A 19,125-nucleotide genomic window follows, 5' to 3' on the forward strand; every position below is an offset into this window, starting at 1 on the left:
TGCGTGTTGCGTGCTTAGAGGCTTTTTTATTTTTAGGTAAAGGTTAATAATTTGCATCTATTATTATTAAAAAAATTAAAAAAGAAAAAAGAAACTAAACGAAACGAAATTTTAGGAAATAAAAAGATGAACATGAAGGGAAAAAAAAAAATCCTAAATTTTAGGAGTTTTCTTTTTGAATTCAAAATAAAATTTGTTATTTGACATTTATGACCCTATTTCTAAAAGAAATTATCCTTCATTAACCAGATTATTTTTTAACCATATAAAAGTTCAGTTGAAATGTGAGAATCCTCTTATATATAATATAGATATCTAGGTTTTTTTTTTCCAAAATTACTATAAAAGCCAAACTATTTTATTAGTTAGCCAAGGTTTTGAAATTGTAGGGTCACGTTTTTCGGCCCCTAGGCCCAAGACGTATGGGACCTTAGACCAGTGACCCGGTATAATGAATTTGTAGAAAGTGGGTCAAAGAACTAGGCTTTAGTGTACGGACAATAGTTAGCATGGTGTTCTTCACGATCAAGCTGAGATGAGCTGAGTTTACCAAAGAAGATTGGTCCTCGGTACAGTCCGAGAAGCTTTTTCTGGAGCCTCTGGTATGATAGGGGTTTTAGCCCCCCTCACCTATCTCCCTCTACCCCCTCTTTATAGTAGTTTCCTTCCTCCTGAATGGGGTTCCTAAGGTAGGTACTTGTCCCAGCTCTTCCCTCCAGTTGTTGAGAGTGGTTGTAAAGGCAGAAAAGCATGGTTATGTCAGGCATAAGGCACTGAATGCAATAATGGCAGTCTTTCCCTTAGACACTTCCATTTTCTCCGTTGTCATTTTCTGTTTTAGTACTTTTCCTGTTCCGTGGAATGGTTTGGAGTGTCACTACTAGTAGCAGGTTGCCCCCTTTGTCCTCGGCTACATCCATGCCGAGGAGGGTTCTTCCCATGGCCGAGGAGGGGTTTTTTCTTGGACTGGGCCCTTGGCCCAATGTAGACATTGACATGGACCTCCTAGTCTTTTACCCCCCACAGAAATTATTTTGGTATCTAACAAATTGAGTGTAGAGAACTCGATTTTGCTCTGTGAAATTGCACTTAGAAATCGAGTGTGAGACACTCAAGTTTGGAACTCGAGTGTGAGACACTTGATTTCCAAGTGCAATTTCACAGAGCAAAATCAAGTTATCTGCACTCGATTTATTAGATACCAAAATAATTTCAAAACCTTGGCTAACTAATAAAATAGTTTGAGGGATTTGATTATTTTGGAAAAAAAATCTTATATATAAACATAAACGTCAATACATAATAATGTAAATTACAGAGTTTACTTTAGCTAAAATATTTGTGATATTACAAATTTGAAATAACATCTTACACGTATTCATCTGAAATCCACATTTAAGAAAACCCAAATCTAGGCATAAATTTCATCCAAAATATATATATATATATATATATATATATATTCTGATTTAGTGCCATATTCAAGTCATATAAACTAAAGATCAAAATTCAAATCTCTCTCTTTAAATCCTACATTCAAACAAACCAGAAGAGTAATCTCTTAAATGCACAGAATCATCCATGCACAAACCAAGGTAGAAATGGGTGGAATCCTAACTCCTGAAAAAATCGAGCAATATATTTTTATTACTACGCCAGTCTCAACAAACTCTACTATTACATGCTTATTAAAAAAAAGACATGTTTTCCTTTATAGGAAACACAGAAGACATCTACGTCCCAACAGGAACTTTTGCTAATCTTTTGAGCAGGTAAGTAGACAATTTTGATTGCATGGTATAGTTGGAGCACTCAAATTGTCAAGTGCTTAATAAACATAGTGCTGCTCTATGTGGTGAGGTAAGAGTTATACATATACATATCAATGAAATGACAACCATAAGCCAGTGCTTCAAATAGAAACTTTTATGGATAAAATGGAAAGTGCCCTCCTGGATATCCATGGAATTGATACTGGGGATGATAAGGCAAACAACAATAGATTTCAACAGGGCACACCACCAATATCAGTTCTCTCATAATTGGCGAAGTGGAAGGAGCACTTCCTTTATAGAGGATTTGAAATGACCATCTATCAGAAAATCTTCTGTGCTTCATTATGAGTTGCTTTAAGTACCATACGCGCGTTTTATCCTTTTGTATACTGCATGTGTAAAATGGTCTCAATTCCTCGACAGGCATTGTCATAACACACATTATAGAAGTCGTACTTTTGCATACCAATTAGAAGACCACTTCATATAAGCCAACCACGGATACGCATAGTGCTCTTCCATGGTTGTCGTGGTTCTTCAAAGTTGCATATATAGTGGACGCAAGTTGTCACCAAAGCTTTGTTGAAAGAGTATATATTATAGTGCACTGGACGCGATATGATGTGGACACGTGTCTAAAACTTATCCCATATCCGCATTGAGTGCACTGGAGCACTAACAATTTTCGTTATGGACATAAGTCTTTTAACGTCGAATCACATTAATCATTTTTGTTCTTTCTCTCTATAATCTTCTCCATATTTTTCTTTTTAATAGTTTTCATTTATTTGAATAGGTTTAACTTCTATCGAGTTGGCCCTTTTTTGGGATCACACTAGGTTCGTGAAGCAAATTTTGAAGAAGTTGGAAGTTCTTTTAGGAGGTTCAGCTAAAAGACTAAAATCCAAGGGGAAATTTTCAGGAGAAAAGGCACTTCTAACATCAAAATATATATATATATATATATATATATATATATAAAACAGAGATCTCATATGAGAAAGCATAAAATTCTGTCAAGTGGCACATTCTATGCAAAAAGAATTAAAATGTTCTCAAGATAAGAACAAATTAAATATAGACTTTTTGTTTCATTTGATTCAATGTTTCAATACTTTTCTAATTAAAAAATAAATATTCTTTGTATCTTTTGGTTCAATATTTCAAGAATTTTCATCTCTCACACATATCACAAAGTTCTTTGCATTTTAATTCACCATTTTCACCTCTTACACTTTTATCCCTTTATATATAATTACCCAGCCATAACCCTTCATACCATTCTATGTCAAACACACAGACCAAAAACGATGTCATTTACCTTCAATTTTTCAAACCCTAACATTGTTGTTTTATCTAATCCTACCCCATATGAGTTGACCACAACCAAAGATGGGGGGCTTGCATTTTATATTAAATGATTACGACCATTACTATTTTGATGCTAAGGTCGGATGTTGTAAATTTATAGGTTTTGTAAATGATGTGATTGACTGCGGGTGTTTAGAATGTGTATTTTGTTCTAGAATTAAGGAGAAAGACAAAGACAAATTTTATATCAACTTTTAATAATATTCCTCCAAAGTTTTTTTTTATTTTTTATTTCTCATCACTTCAATTGAATTATTATAATGAACATGTGTGTACAATTTATAATTGTTGCTTTTTATGATGAACTCATTATAAATAAAGTTCTATAAAAATTATGTTATAATACTTATACAACATTCTCCAAAATCATCTTACATAAAATATTACAACATTATCCGTACATCGCACGGATAACTTTCAAGTTTTATTCTAAAAGCTCGGCCAAACAGTTTTAGCATTTTGGTGAAAGCAGACGAAAATTTTGATTTTGAAATGAAAAAAGGCATGTAAATTTTTCAAAAGTGATTTTAAAAAGATTGGATAACAGGGTTTTGAGGAAAAAGATAAAACCTTGTGGTTCTGCTTAAAGTAAATCCTAGTTAGATATAGGGTTGTAATTTTACAACTGCGACTGTCTCGGAAAGAAAAATGTACTACTTTTTCCCAGAAAGCAAAAAAAAAAAAAAGCTTTGGTACTCTTTTAACTCATTAGAGTCCAATGTTTTCAACAAAGGCAGCCTTTCGAATTTAGGCTTTGAGGTCGGCTCCCCATTCCTCAAAATCGGGCTTTAGAATTGGAGTGTTCAAATAGAGACTGAATGGTTTTTGCTTTTAAACGAAAAAAGCAATGGAAATTTTAAAGAGACAATTGTTAGAAAATGCCGGATTGAATATACGCCAAAATATTGAAACAAACCCTTTTATAATTTGCAGGTTCGGAAACCATGTTTATTGTTACATCAACAAAGAAGGGGATGATTTGAAAGGGATAAAATTGTCTAAGAAATTCTCACACTAAAAAAATAAATATTGACAGAGGGCTGTCACTGCTTGCGTGACAATGTTAATATGCCAGGTAGATATCCATACAAATTCATATTGACGCCATTCAAACATTAAAAATTGTAGGCCTAAGTGCATAAGCCATAACATGCAAGTGATTCCTGGAAATTACTTTCGATTCAACTGGGGGTATCCACATGATGTTACAACCTTACAACACATTTTGAGCAAATTTTTAAGATTTGAACTCCAACATTTGAACTGTCTATACAGCAATCCTCATAAATAACAATTTGTAAATTTTCTTGTATTTTGTGAGGATGCTTACAACTCCCTTCAGCACTCTAGAGCATAATGTTTTTTCTAGTTCACACCTAAATAACCCCTATAAGTCATGAGATAACTAGACCTCTAATCCCCCTGTCAGTATGCTAATTTGAGCAATTAAATTAAGAAATTTAAACACAAGAATTAATTATGGTACAAAATCGGCAAAATCAGAGTTAGTACTGGTAGCTTTGCTGGGCACTGATGTTGTGGTAAGCACCCTGCGGTACATTGATGTTGGGGTACGATCCTTGCTGGCCACTTGATTGATAGGGGCTTTGCTGAGCATTCATGTTTTGATAGGAGCCTTGGTAGCTTTGCTGAGCGTTCATGTTCTGGTAGGAGCCTTGTTGAGCATTCATATTCTGGTAGTTCTGAGAATTCACATTTTGTCCACCAGAAGCCATGAAGGCCTGAAGGATACTCTGTGCTGCATTCAAGTGCTCAGAAGAACCCCGGATGTCAACAGCACATCCGAAGCCACCAGCATGAGAGTTTTGAAGCTTCACTCTTGCCCCAACAACCTGAACAAGAAATTATTTTTTATGAATTTTGAATATAGAAGTCCTGAATATGATATTGCATCATGCTTAACAAGTTGAAGCCCATAGAAGTTGAAAACCTAGATCCCTAACAAGCTGATAATTCAAAATTTTTGAAAATATATGATGGCCAAATTTGGCATTCTACAAAAAGGAAAATGCTTGTTTTTCAATTTTATAGCATTTGATATTTTGATGTTACTAGACTGACACCTTTACATGGAATGGAACTGAAACTAGAGTTATCCAGGGTACAAGATACATTGAAAGTGTAAAGAGCCTAGGTACAAAGCACAAACCAAGGCTTGAGCCTGACATTTTTTAAGATAAAAAAACTAAAGAAACTTGTAAGTTGTAATTATGAATACAACATTCCTATATGAAATGATGCAATAAGCTCTTTTTTCTTCTCTTTTTTTAAATGACAAGAAACACCCACATCCCACTTAGTAGGACAGGATAAACTCTGAATACCTGGGATAACCCACAAACCACAGGTATCAGGTTAAAAAGCAAGGACACAACAAAAAGCCATCAAACACGAGCACGCCTGGGACACAATTGCATGCATGTCCATGAAAGAGTGACGGAAAATTTGAAGAAAAAAAGGGTGATAAATTACTACTAGTCTCAAAAGCTTTAAATTGTTAGAAAATAGTAAATTTAATCATTTAACTATTATTCTAACATGCCCTCACCTGTAAACCAAGACTATCCCTTAATAAGGGAGGCCCAACATGTGGGATTTATATCTTTTTAAATGAGAGGTAAAGTGGAAATAGGGTTCAAACTTAGAATCACCTACTTTGATATCATGATAAATTATCACATGTCAAAAAGCTTAAGAGATGCAAGACAATATCAAACAATATCAATAAGAAATAAAAAGAACAAAAATTAAAAGATAACCCTAACAATTAGAACTCAGGGGTTGCCTGGAATCAGCGCGAAGCAAGAAAACTTAGGAATCGACGTCCAAGCTATTAGGAATCAACAACCAACAATTTGGAAAATCTCCAATTTCAATTTTATTCATCAAAACATCAATCTTCAATAAAACCACTTAGAATCCTTTTATAGAAGGACAAAGTTTAGCTACAAAATTGGATGTAGCCTTAAGCTATAACCATACTCAATAAAATAAACATTATTACATATTTTGAATATCTAACTGTTGAATTACATGTTCTTTATGCTCTAAATACACATGTCAAATTTTGTGTCAATCGGATATTATTTACTATATGATCTATAAGTTTATATTTTATGCATAATTTTAAACTACAAAAACTTGCAATTTTAACAATTTATTGATGTCATAGCTATTGATATTTAAATTTCTAGAAATTTTGTAAACATGAAAGATATAAGAAAAAAATGTAATCCAATAGTAAATTTGTCAAAATTCACCTTCAGTAAAAAGATATTAAGTGAGTTGTAACCTTATTTTACAACCAATTTTATAACTAAACCTTTTTCTTTATAGAACTTCCAAGAATAAAAAATAATCCTATCTAAAAACAAAAGCTAATCTAAAAACTAATACAACAAGTATCTGTAGTGGATATATTCATAAAAGTGTGACTATATTTTACGTTGGCCATCAACAACCCTCCTCTTCCCAAAGCTTGGGACCAGCTATGAATAGAATATATGACACTAAGCACAGAAATGGGCGGAATAAAAATAAAAGTTTTTAAATAATCCAATTTCCTATGAGATAAAGAAATTCAGAAATAATAAATTCCAAAAAAAAAAAATAGTTGTCCCCACATCATACTCCCCTGGTTTGAAAAAGCTCAACCTCAAGTTTTGAAACATTGAAGGATTAGGATTCCAACACATAATACTTGCTTCTGTTCACAATCATCTTTGGGAGCATTGAGAATGTATAAACCTTGTACTCCAGCTCACTAAACTCTTCAGGAATCACAAAATTAATGTGTGGATTTGGCGAATCAACCTTTTCAACTTCATAAAGCTATAGATCTTCTTGAACCATAGAGGATTCTTCAAGTATAGAGGGTTCTTGCCAAACTTCATTGATTCTCTTGCCTCAAGCGCCCTACAATCTGTTTAAGGCGCACAGCCGCTGGACTAGGTTCTAAACGTGATCGTGCCTAAGCAGTGTGGCATAGGACAGTTTGAGGAATTTCTTTACGTGTAATTGTGGTGGATTGCCTCAAGCGCCCTACAATCTGTTTAAGGCACACAGCCACTGGACTAGATTCTAAACGTGATCATGCCTAAGCAGTGTGGCATAGGACAGTTTGAGGAATTTCTTTACGTGTAGTTGTGGTGGATTTAGGACTTTGATAGGTAAGAGGAAGGGCATGGTTTGAGGTAGTAAGAAAGAAGGAAAGAAGAAAATTTTCAAGGGTTGTATAAACAATATCAGGAAAGAGAAGAGAAGAGAGAAAAGAAAAGGAGAAAAAACGACATGAAGGCCAACATACCTCAATACTCAAAACAACACAATATTTTTATTAATCAACTCTCTCTCTCCTTTGAGTACATTAAACATATATAGTGTCTCCTGTATTAGTAGTGTTAAGACTTCTAGTTTGACTAGTAAACTAAAAAATAGTAAGGTAATAACTAATAAAAGTAAAAAACACATGACGCATTTGTCCACTCTAGAAAATGCCCCTAATAAAAATTTACCAAAACATGTTACATAAAACCCAAATTAAGGGATGCGTTTAGCCCAAGGACAAATAACTAGACCTCTAAAATCACATAACTTCTATTTCAATTGGACTTCACAAATGAGCCCCATAAAATAAATTGGTGAAAATACCATTTTGGTTCCTACATTTTGGGGTCACAGTCAATTTGGTCCCTACATTTTAGTAGCAATCAATTTGATCCCTCTTATTTTCAACTTACAGTCAGTTTGGTACTTACCGTTAACTCACTAATAAAAAATGTCTATGTGGCTAAAACCGTACACAGTTGATACATTTAAAGCTTATGTGGCTATCAAAGTAATAATTGAAAACTTAAATTAATTTTAAAAAATTACACATCACCATATGAATGAGTTTTTTTTTTTTAATTTCTTAATTTCAAAGAAAGAAAATATAATCCTTATTCTGGACCACCAGCCAACCACCCCAAAATTGGGATTTTTTTATTTCGCCCTCACCAAAATTACACTAGCTCAACAGATCAAAGCCCAAAAAAAAAATCAAACCCACCTGATATAAACCCAGATCAAAGAGAGATTCCAAGTATTTGCTCTCTCCCTATGTCTCATCGAAGAGGATGAGAGAGAGCCCATTCAGGATTACAACTTGCTCCTCGCCATTCACTCCCATGAGCCACCATTTGCTTGCTCTCTCCCTCTATCTCTAATTTTCTTGGACTCATCCCTGTAATGGAACCTCTGTCATTTCGCATAAGGATGTAGTCATGGCTTAGAGCCAAGATGAAGCCGATGGCTGAGGCATAGCCCAAGACAGCTATGATAGTGGGCATTGAGAGAGAGATGAGATCGGCTACTAGAGATGGAATTGCATTTGCCTTGTGTGGCAGTGTGGTGAGATCGTAGTAATTGGAGAAGAATTTACCTTGAGCAGTGGCAATGAATCTGGGTTTGTTTGTGATTTTTTTAGGGTGGTCTGGGTGGATTTGGGTTTGGTGGTAGTGCTGGACTGTTGGGTTGCTGGTAGTCAGTGGTCCTGCTGAACTGCTGTGTGTGTGTGCGCGTGTATATATATAGATAAATGCTAATGTGGCTTTTTTTGCCATCTAAGTGTTGATGTGGATCCCTGAAATTTAGACACATCAACATTAGCATGCCAACATTGCACACTATTAGCCACGTAGGCATTTTCCGTTAGTGAGTTACAGGTAGGGACTAAATTGACTACAAGTTGAAAATAACATGGACCAAATTGATTATTATCAAAATGTAAGGATCAAATTGACTGTGAACCCAAAATGTAGGGATCAAAATGGTATTTTCAGCTTTTCGCCAAATAAAATTTGAATAAACAAATTTGTGTAGTAAAAAATTAATCTTCCATGGCTGCATCATTCTTCCCTGGATGGAAACAACTCAGCCTAGAACTTGCACAGACTCTTCAATTACCTATGGAAGCATTAAGGATAATCCCACAATATCATCGAATTCTTTTGGAATGATAAAATCAATCCTTCGAAAGATTTCGGCTTAAAATCATTCTTGAAATTATCCATAGAATAACATCAATATCTTCCTCGTTCTAGACTTTTCCATGATCAGCCTTATGCTCACCTTGCTCCATTGTCCTTATATTGCATTTTTTGTGTTGTTCTTGAAATTGGACATGTGATGAACTGTAAGGCTGGATTTCTCTTTAATCTAACACCTTGATGCACTAAACCAACATGTGACAGCAAATTGGGCAACCATCAAATTTTGAAGGGATAACAAATGCAATGTATGCCAACAAGGGTGGGGATAAATTTGAGGGTCTAACTTAGAATATTAAGAACTTGATCAGCTACCATTCTAGCAGGATGTCAGCTTTACCAAAATAGCAACTGTCAGCTTACCAAAGTTTCTTGCATGGTAGACAAATCTTCTAACTTCACTTTTACTGAACACACCCTTTCTTCAATTGTTGCAAATTTTCTTGGATTCTACAAAATCTTGAAAAGAAAATCCCAAAACCTTGAATTTAGTTCTACATTGATGACCACCATCTTAAATGAGAAATTTCATCAAGCAATTGGTGGAGAAACTTTCAACAAAGAACTTGTGGAAGGATTTTGGCTCTAATACCAAATTGATGTAGGACAAATAGGGGAATTTGTCTACGTGTGGTTGTGGAGGATTTAAAGTTTTGATAGGAAAGAGGAAGGCTTTGGTTTGGGGTTGTAACAAAGAAGGAGAAAAGAGAAGTGTATAGTGTTTAAGACATATATGAATAAGTACCCTAAACATTAGCACAAGAAAGTGAAGCAGAAAAGAGAGGAGAAAACAAGAAAAGAACATTCAAAAACCAAAATGCCTTTTGATACTTGAAAAGAGAAAACAAGAAATGAACATTTAAAAACCAAAAATGCCTTAATACTCAAAACACTCGATGTGTTTATTAATCAACTATATCTCTTTTTTTAGAAGTAAAAAAAAAATGTCAAAATATATTAATCAACTATAACTATTTCTTGTACTAGTAGTATTAGGACTCCTAATTTGAGTAGTAAACTAAAAGCATAATTAGGTAATAACTAATAAAAGACTAACTTGGACTTAGAAAAAAAGAAAACCTAAGATACTTAGGGCCCGTTTGGTTTTAGCCTCACTCATATCTCATAATTCATATCTTAGTTTTCTTTGCTTATAACTCAATCTCATGTCTCAGTTCTAATTTCCTATCTTCTCTTAACTCATTTCAGATCATGTTTGGCACTCTAAACTCATTCTAAAATCCCCTTGGTTTTTGGTTTGAAAATGCAACTTCTATCTCAGTTGGTAGAACCCACTAGTCAGAACAGGTAATTGCCCTTCATTCACAACCAGCGTGAAACAACTACTTTGCCTATCTCCCCACAAAAATCCAACCCACAGACCATAGTTGAGACAAACCCACTGAGGAACCAAAGAAGCCAAAACCAACCACCACTGTATAGAACAATTTAGCTACAAAAACACAACCACCACCCTCACTCTCCAATCGACCCAGCCGCCCAGCCTCCGACCACCACCAATCAACCCAGCCGCCCAGCCTCCGACCACCACCAATCAATCCAGCCGCTACACAAACTCACCACCATTAAATGTAGAAACCAACTACCGCAACCCACAAAAACTTAACAACCACCGATCTCAATGCCAACATAAACAACCCACAAACCCAACAACACCATAAACAACCCATAAACCCACCAATCTCAACCCATAAACCCACCAATCTTAACCCAAAAACCCAATTCCCTACCTTGCTTCTTCATTGATCGGTCCCATGGCAAATCTAGCAGGTGATACAAGCTGGAGAGGTGGATATGTACAGGCTTGGGAGTGGTGGAGGTGTTTAGTGGAAACTACAAGAGATGAGAGAAAGAGACCAGAAATTTCTGGTTTGTGTGTGTGTGTGTGTGTGTGTGTGTGAGAGAGAGAAAGAGAGAGAGAGAGAGAGAGAGAGAGGGAGTGTTGAAAAGTGAATACAAAACATTGCATGTGGTTCTGACTTAACGTAGACAGGTCATAAGTGTGGGTCCCAGCACCTTTATTTTTTTACAAGTTTGCCATATAACTCAATTTTCATAATTTATTTTGAAAAGCCGTCTATTTTAGACATGAATTATTAAAAAATAAGCCTAAGCATTCATAATTTATGCTAATTACATTGATACTTTGGCTTCAGCCTTTTCACACTTATGAATGTTTCTCATACATATTTATAATTTTAAATATATGTTTTTAACTCTACTATAACCAGACTATCTTGGCATGTACTTTGTTATTTGATATCTAAAAATCTTTACTCATTCCAGAATACCTCAACCATTCATCTTTCAATTCATTGGCAGGCAGTTATGTAAAGGTCTTAATTGTTTCCTTAAAGCTCACAAAAAATAGTTAAACCAATATTGTCTTAATTTTATTACTAAAAAAAATAAATAAATAAATAAAGTTTTAAAAAATGGTTTGGGTCATGGGTCAGGTCACGGGTCAACATTTTTTGCTTCGGGTCAAAAATTCAAGTTCGAGTTGTGTATTTTCTGGGTCAGGTCGGGTCAGGAAATTCTGACCCGTTTTGCCATGTCTAGCTACTATAAGCAGCCAGCCACTCAGACACAGTACGTAAAAGATTCAGTTTTAACGCTACAGATGAACACTCAGCCCCATAAAAAATATGGAGGTTATGTTCTCTCCAAAATAGTTCACATCACACAATGAAGCTAGATTATATATTAAATGACTTCCCTAAGTGAGATGAGAGTAAAAAATTAAATAAAACAAATGATGTTCATTAAACTAGAAAACTTTCTAGGTTTAATTTCTTTTTTCCTATTGCTTGTGAATTACAGCTAATTAAATATTTATGACTTTTTTTAATATTTTAGTAACATTAAAGAATCTAAAAACTAATGTGGAAACAGGAGGAATGAGTAGGGGATTTGTGCATTTCAATTTGAGAACATGTGATTGAACATGGAAGGTTTTGTGGAGAAATCAATCGGTGGTGGAATGGATACCATTTCACAGCGTCCCCAAGCTTTGTTCTAACCCACAAATTGAAGACTCTTAAAGAAGATTTGAAGGAGTGGGATAAACATGACATTGGCTTTTAAGGAAAAAGTGCTTATTGAGTCAGCTATTGGGGTTGGATGCTAAAGAAGGATCACAATGCTTATCTCAAGTAGAAAAGGCCCACAGAATTGAGCTTGAGGCTGAAATTGATCATCTAGCCTCTATGGAGGAAATTTCTTGGTGGCAAAAGCCACATGCATTATGGTTGAAAGAGGATGACAATAATACTCGCTTTTTTCACATATTGGCTAGTTCCCACAAACGGGCTAATCATGTGAGGCATAGAGGTGGATGGTGTGTTGAATGACAACAGGTGATTCAATTTTGTCAGAAATTGTATTAGGAGACTAAAACCTGGCGAACTACTATGGATGGGTAAGGCTTGTATATGAGAACAAGAGGCAATTGCTTGAGAGAGAATTTGCTAAAAACAAGGTCATTCAAGTGTTGAATAACATGGAGTGTGCTACAGCCTTGGGTATGGATGGATTTACTGACATTTTTTCAAAAGTGCTAGAGTGTGGTTGAAAGGGATGTTACGGCTTTCTTTGTTGACTTTCATAGGCATTGGCTTTTTGAGAAGTCTCTCAATGCCTCTGTCCTCATTTTAATTCCTGAAAATAATAACACCTAAATATTAAGGATTTCCAGCCCATCTGTGGGTAGTGTGTATTAACCGTTGGCCAAAGTGTTGGCTAATAGAATGTGGGTGGTTTTAGACAAACTCATCTCTGAGTCTCAAAACACTTTCGTTGGAGGCAGGCAAATTTAAGATTCAGTCCTTATTGTTAATGAGTGCATGGATAGTAGACTGAGGAGCCATATTCCAGGTGTGATCTGTAAGCTGGACACAAAGAAAGCCTATGATCATGTGTATTGGGATACATTGCTTTATTTGTTGGATAGGATGGGTTTTCAAGAGAGATGGAGGAGGTGGATGATGGCTTGTGCATCTACCATATGCTTCTCAATGCTAGTCAATGGTTCCCCCAGTTATTCAGCAGTTCTCAAGATTTAAGATAAGGAGATCCCTTGTCACCTTTTTTATTTATTCTAGTCATATGTGTTGAGTTGAATGACGAAGAAAAACGCAGAGAGGTTTCATTCATGGTTTTCATGTGGGGCTTAACACGTCTAAGAAGGTAAGTATTCACATCTTTTATTTGCTGACGATACCATTCTATTTTGAGATGCCTCTAGGAAGCATTTTTTATACATCAGGACGGTTTTGATATGTTTTGAAGTTTTTATTGGCTTGAAAGTCAATGTGGGAAAAAGTGACAAAGTCCCAATTGGGTAGGTGAGTAACTTAGCAACATTGGCTAATATTCTCTGTTACGTAATTGGTAGTTTGTCAATGACATATTTGGGAACACCTTTGGGTGCACACCTTTAGGTAATTTTAGTTTGGAATACTATTTTGGAGAAGATGGAATGGAAACTTTTGGGCTAGAAGAGACTTTATTAATCCAAGGGTGGCAAACTTACTTTATTGAAGAGTACTCTCTCCAGCCTTCCAACATTCTATTTATCATTATTCACTATGCCTAAGTTTGTGGCAGATTGGAGAGGATTCATAGGAATTCTCATGGGGGCATTGGGGGAGGAGTTGAAATACTCTTGGTGGCATGGGATACACCCATTGAAGCGGGGGGACTGGAGGAAAGGAGGATTGCGAGTTTTAATCAAGCACTACTAGGGAAGTGGTTATGGTGATTTGGGCATGAAGTTAATTATTTATGGCATCAGGTGATTGTCTCCAAATATGGAGAAGATAAGGTGGGTGATGTACATAGTGAGTAGAGTGATGTGTGTGTGTAGTTTATGGAGGAGTATCAGAGCAGGGTGGGGCGGATTCTTCCAGCATGTATGGCATTCAAAGTTGGAGAGGGCAATCAAATAAGATTTTGGCATGATCTTTGGGCTGGAAACCTTCATCTAAAACTATTATACCCTGATCTATTTGAATGTTCAGTGGATAAGGAAGATATTTACTCCTCCACTGTCAATATGCACATAGTTTATGGTCGTTTGGTTTTTGTTTGATTGGAGTTTCCTGGGTGATGCCTAAGTGAGTAGTGGAGGTGTTGGCTTGTTGGAGGGGAGGATTTGGACATCGTCGATCTGCTGGTATATGTGGGCTGCTCCGTTGTGTCGCATGTGAACTATTTAGAGAGGGCAGAATATGCGTACCTTTGAGGGGAAAGAGCACTCAGTTTTGGAGCTGAAAAGTTTATTCTTGCATTCTTTGTATGACTGGATGTTGGCAATGAGAGGTCTTTCCTTTTCTTCTTTTATAGAATTTATTGATTCTTGAACTCCCTCAGGAAGATTTTTTTTTTTATGTACTGGACTCTCAATTAGATGGGGGTGGTTAGGAGTTGGAATTTGAGGCTTCATAGGGATTTTCACGATTGGGAGATGGAGGCTGTCTCTTTCCTTGATTTTACTTATTCTTAGATACCCAATGGGGAGGGGGATGACAGGATGACATGGAGACTTAGTGGGAGTGGCAGCACTGGGTAAAATTCTTACCATTGCCAAACTTATCAAGAGGGGTGTGTCGTTTTTAAATTGGTGTTGTATGTGTTGAAGAAACAGGGAAACGGTAAACAATCTTTTAATCCATTTTGATGTTTCTTCTGCTTTGTAAGGTGAAGTGTTTAGGATGTTTGGGAATCATTGAATAATGTCAGGGACAGTTGCAACTTTATTCTTTTGTTGGAGAAATTGGTTTGGGAAACATGACTCGGGTGTATGGAACTTGGTGCCATCATGTCTGATGTAGATTGTGTGTAACGGAATAGTCATACACTTGCAGATATTGAGAGATCCTTGGATCAATTGAAATCCTTGCTAGTTCTTCTCTCATTGATTTGTCTTGGGTTTGGGGTTTTACACACTATTCTTCCATTTTAGAGTTCCAAAATTCTTTTAGTTCTTCCATTTGACATATTTGTATTTTTTATGATACTTTGTGTTCATCATCGTGAACATTAAGTATTTCTTCATTATCAATAAAACTTGCATTACTTATCCAAAAAAAATGTGGCCATTATGATGAGGCAAGTTCTCTTCTGATAAAGTTAAAGTTTTAGTTTTCATTAACAATATTTTTTTTATGGATAAAAAAAGAGATAAATGAGATGTTTACAGAGAGAAGAAGAAGAAATGAGAGATTAGCTTGTCCCAATGAGCTCTAGCTGTAATAGCTCCTCCTCACCTTATAGGTTCTAAGTGGAGGGTGAGGTTGAGTTCAAGATCTATTAGATGAGAGCGAGAGGAACAGCAATTTTTTTTTTTAGGTGTCGACTTGTTCCAGACCAAAATGCAAATATCGGCCACAATGCACCAAGAGACACTAAAATATGAGCTAAGGTGGAACACAGGGATTTTTTTTTTTGGATAGGTAAGGTGGAACATAGGGATTAAGTGTAAGGTTTTATAACTAGTACAAAATATTGAAACAAAATTAACATCATCGATTAAAACATCTTACTCTGTAAAGAGGTAAAATATACACCAAAAGAGAAGCTAATATCTAACAAATAACACGTTAAAAATGGCAAAGTGCAGCCAAAAAACAATCAACTTACAAAAAAGATGGGACAGTGAAACTGCAGAATGTGGGAAGGAGAAATGCTAGTAAATCAATATTCAATAGGACACTGACTACAGGGTGTCTGAAGGAGAAAGATCAAGTAAACTGATAACCACACCAAATTTCAGCCTCTTCAGACTCAGTTCCAAAAAGTATCTTCAAACCTAGAACCAAAACTAGGGTAATCTACTTTCATTTTTAGTTTTTGGCTAAGTCAAAACCTGCTCTAAGGGTAGACAATACAACCCAGGAAAGTAATCCCCAGACAGTCATAGCCATTTACCAAATTTCTTCCCCTCTGGGAGGCCACAAGGTTGCAGTAACATACCTCACCAACATTGGAAATGTTGCTCCCTCCTGATCCAATAACCGAACTAACTGCACTACTTGGAATCTTGACATCTGAAGCACTATTGACATTTGGGTATCTGGAACAAAAAGATAGCCACCATCTCAATTATGTTAATCAATCATGAAATTTACATAAAACAATGATTTGAATGGCACACTACCCAGTAGCAGCTCTTGGAACTGGATAGCTCTGTGGTTCATATTCATATCCCTCAACCTTCAAGAGCATCAAGTATAATTGAGTTATCAAGGCAAGGAATCATAGAATTAACATAATTAGTAATACGAAGAAATTTGTTTTTTTTTTTTTTTTTTTTTTTTTTTTTGAGAAGTACAAATTTGCTAATGACTTGTAAACAGAGTTTGAACACAACAAATCAATTGTTACTACAACAAAATAACTATCACAACCATGTCTCTCAGGAAAGCTGATATTACAAGACTTGTGCCATGCACGACTTAACTTGCCAAAAAAACAAAGGATTTAATTTAATATATTAAAAAATACATTGCATAACATCATCAAAATTGTTTTCCTTCCAAAAAAAAAAGAATAAGTAATAGTTTGCATTAATATTTTTTTTTATACAGGTGGCAGCCATTGAGCCCTGGCACAAATACTGTCAGGTCTGCCTAGAAAAATCCATTATGAAAACCCAACACCCGCTCATATCCCGCAGGGTATTATTTAATAAAACTCATTACCAACCGTTTCTAGCTGGGTAGGACTGCTTTGGGCAGGTCGGGGTTGGTTTGAGCAGTCATAATGGTTACAACAGAATGAAAAGTGGTAGTAAGAAGGAATCGCCTATGAGTTTTATTTAAGACTGTTATGCCCTTAAACATTTATAAGAGGGTGCCGCTGAGTAGGAGCATTATTTACAAATACATTAAAGATCAGAAGATATTTATTTAAATACGGTATTTTCATATTAAAAATAAATGATTATATAAAGCAAATGGATTTGACAATGTTCAGAGACAAGCATGCAACAGACTAATAGAGTACCTTTAGAGGATCATATCTACCAGAGCTACCGGCTCCCATTGTGCCAGATTGTGGGAGCCCTCCACCAGGTATGCTTCCTGCAGGACGAAGTCCCTGGGAAGGACCAACAGGAGCACTTTCTGCAGCAGCATTTGCATCTCGCAGAGTTCTCACTCTGAGTCTTGATGCAATCTCTGCCAATGCATCTTTAGCAACACCAAAATTTCCAGATACCTGAATGACCAAAGGCATAGGACTTAGTGTGGAAAATTGCATATCACAAAAATTATAATAATCAGAACACCATAAAAACTCAGGATAGAAGAAGTTGGTAACAGTAGCATATTACAAAACAGATTATAAAAATGCATGTCACAACTCATCACCTGCACAAGCTCTTCATCTTCAGCTGCACACTTAGGCTTGTCATCTTTAGAGAAAACACGAATGTCTGCCTGGGTTCTCTTTCGCATCTCATTGATAACATGACCTCCTTGTCCAAGAATGCAACCAACCTTACTTGACGGGACAAGAAGCCTAGTAATGATATTACCTTTTTCAGAGTATTCACTAACTTTATTCTGAAGCTGAAGAATTGCTTCAATGGTTTGTGATCTCTGGTTCCAGATAGCCTGAAACAACATAAGGGCAATGATCCACCACTATTATAACAGCAGCAATGCAGCACCATTGACATCAACAGTTCAGATACAACAGGATGCCCCATATTAATAATGATTACATACTATGTGAAGAGCTGTAAAAGAGGGAATTGTAATGGGGCACAGAAAAGGCAGACCTCGAAAGCAGAGACCCGAATCACACGTTCATCTGAATTGGTTGATGCCTCTTGAACATATATACCGGCTCCTGTTTCCTGCTGTAACTGTCTTACATTAAAACCTCCCTTGCCAATCACCCCACCAATTTTCCCAGCTGAACAAAGAATTTTCATAAAGAACTCAGCTGAAGCTTCAGCAACAGGTCCAGGAGGAACGCCATTGAAACCCCCTGGTACAAACTCAGAAGGCCGGTTTCCATATCCCCCCATCCATGGCATTGGTGGCACACCGTGGGAATCAGAGTTCCAATGGGACCACATTGGATTTCCAGGTGGAAGCATATTAGGCAAGGGAGCTCCAGGGGGATGAAATCCTTGGCCTCCAAAAGGCATAGGGAAAGTCAGAGGAGGTTTATCCTTGCGTGGATTCTGATGCAACAGAGTTGATACATCATAAAGTGCCTTCTTTGCCACATCTCGTTTTCCAGATATCTGCAACATACCTTCAAAAATTACAAATTGTAGGGAGTTCCAAGAAAAATTAGGATTATCCAAACAATTTTCCAAATAAGAGCATGTTCTTAAAATATAAATAATAAAATAATAAAAAAAATAAAAAATAAAAAAAAAAGTGGGGTGAAGAAATAAAAATCAGAGAGACTTGCAAGAACATGGACAAGGAAAAGCACCCAAAAAAATAGTTAAAATAAAGAGATGTGCAAAGTAAGAGATCATAATCCCAATAACAGCATTTCATATCAAAAAGACATTTTTGCAACAGCAAACCTCACTTCATATATGTGCATGTGTATATATATATAAATAAATCATACATATTCAGAGGCAGTAGCAATGACTCTTACAAAAGACAAAAATCTAGACTGAACAAATAAAGGGAAAAGGGTCCTACCATCTTCCTTCTTAGTTAGATGCCCAGAATGTTCTATACTTCTCAAACCTTCATTTCAGGGCAATCCTTCATATATTACTGCCACTGAACCAACTCAGGCTTAACCAGAACATACCTAATGCTCAGAACTATTAAAGGAAAACCTTCTTGAAAGTTGCATTAGGTGAAGTTATTTATATTCTTTATTATATACATATAATTGGATGGTTATAATAAGGGAGAGGGGATTTG

General features: G+C 36.0%; 1 protein-coding gene across 3 annotated transcripts in view; it reads right to left on the reverse strand.

Moving 5' to 3' along the window:
* Nucleotides 1-4,175: 4,175 nt before the first annotated feature.
* Nucleotides 4,176-19,125, reverse strand: part of LOC115975820 (KH domain-containing protein At4g18375-like) — a 36,218-nt gene continuing 21,268 nt past the window's right edge. The window contains exons 3-8 of one of the 3 annotated variants that reach the window (XM_031096822.1): nt 18,003-18,476; nt 17,590-17,865; nt 17,225-17,437; nt 16,377-16,432; nt 16,193-16,292; nt 4,176-4,999 (exon numbers count right to left, since the gene is read on the reverse strand). In XM_031096822.1, the coding sequence (XP_030952682.1) occupies nt 4,652-4,999; nt 16,193-16,292; nt 16,377-16,432; nt 17,225-17,437; nt 17,590-17,865; nt 18,003-18,476 (1,467 nt within the window). In that variant the 3' untranslated portion in view covers nt 4,176-4,651. The remainder of the gene's footprint in view (nt 5,000-16,192; nt 16,293-16,376; nt 16,433-17,224; nt 17,438-17,589; nt 17,866-18,002; nt 18,477-19,125) is intronic. The other 2 variants (XM_031096823.1, XM_031096824.1) reach the window with 2 other exon arrangements.

Source organism: Quercus lobata, chromosome 2, assembly GCF_001633185.2.
Source record: "Quercus lobata isolate SW786 chromosome 2, ValleyOak3.0 Primary Assembly, whole genome shotgun sequence".
Lineage (NCBI taxonomy): Eukaryota > Viridiplantae > Streptophyta > Magnoliopsida > Fagales > Fagaceae > Quercus > Quercus lobata.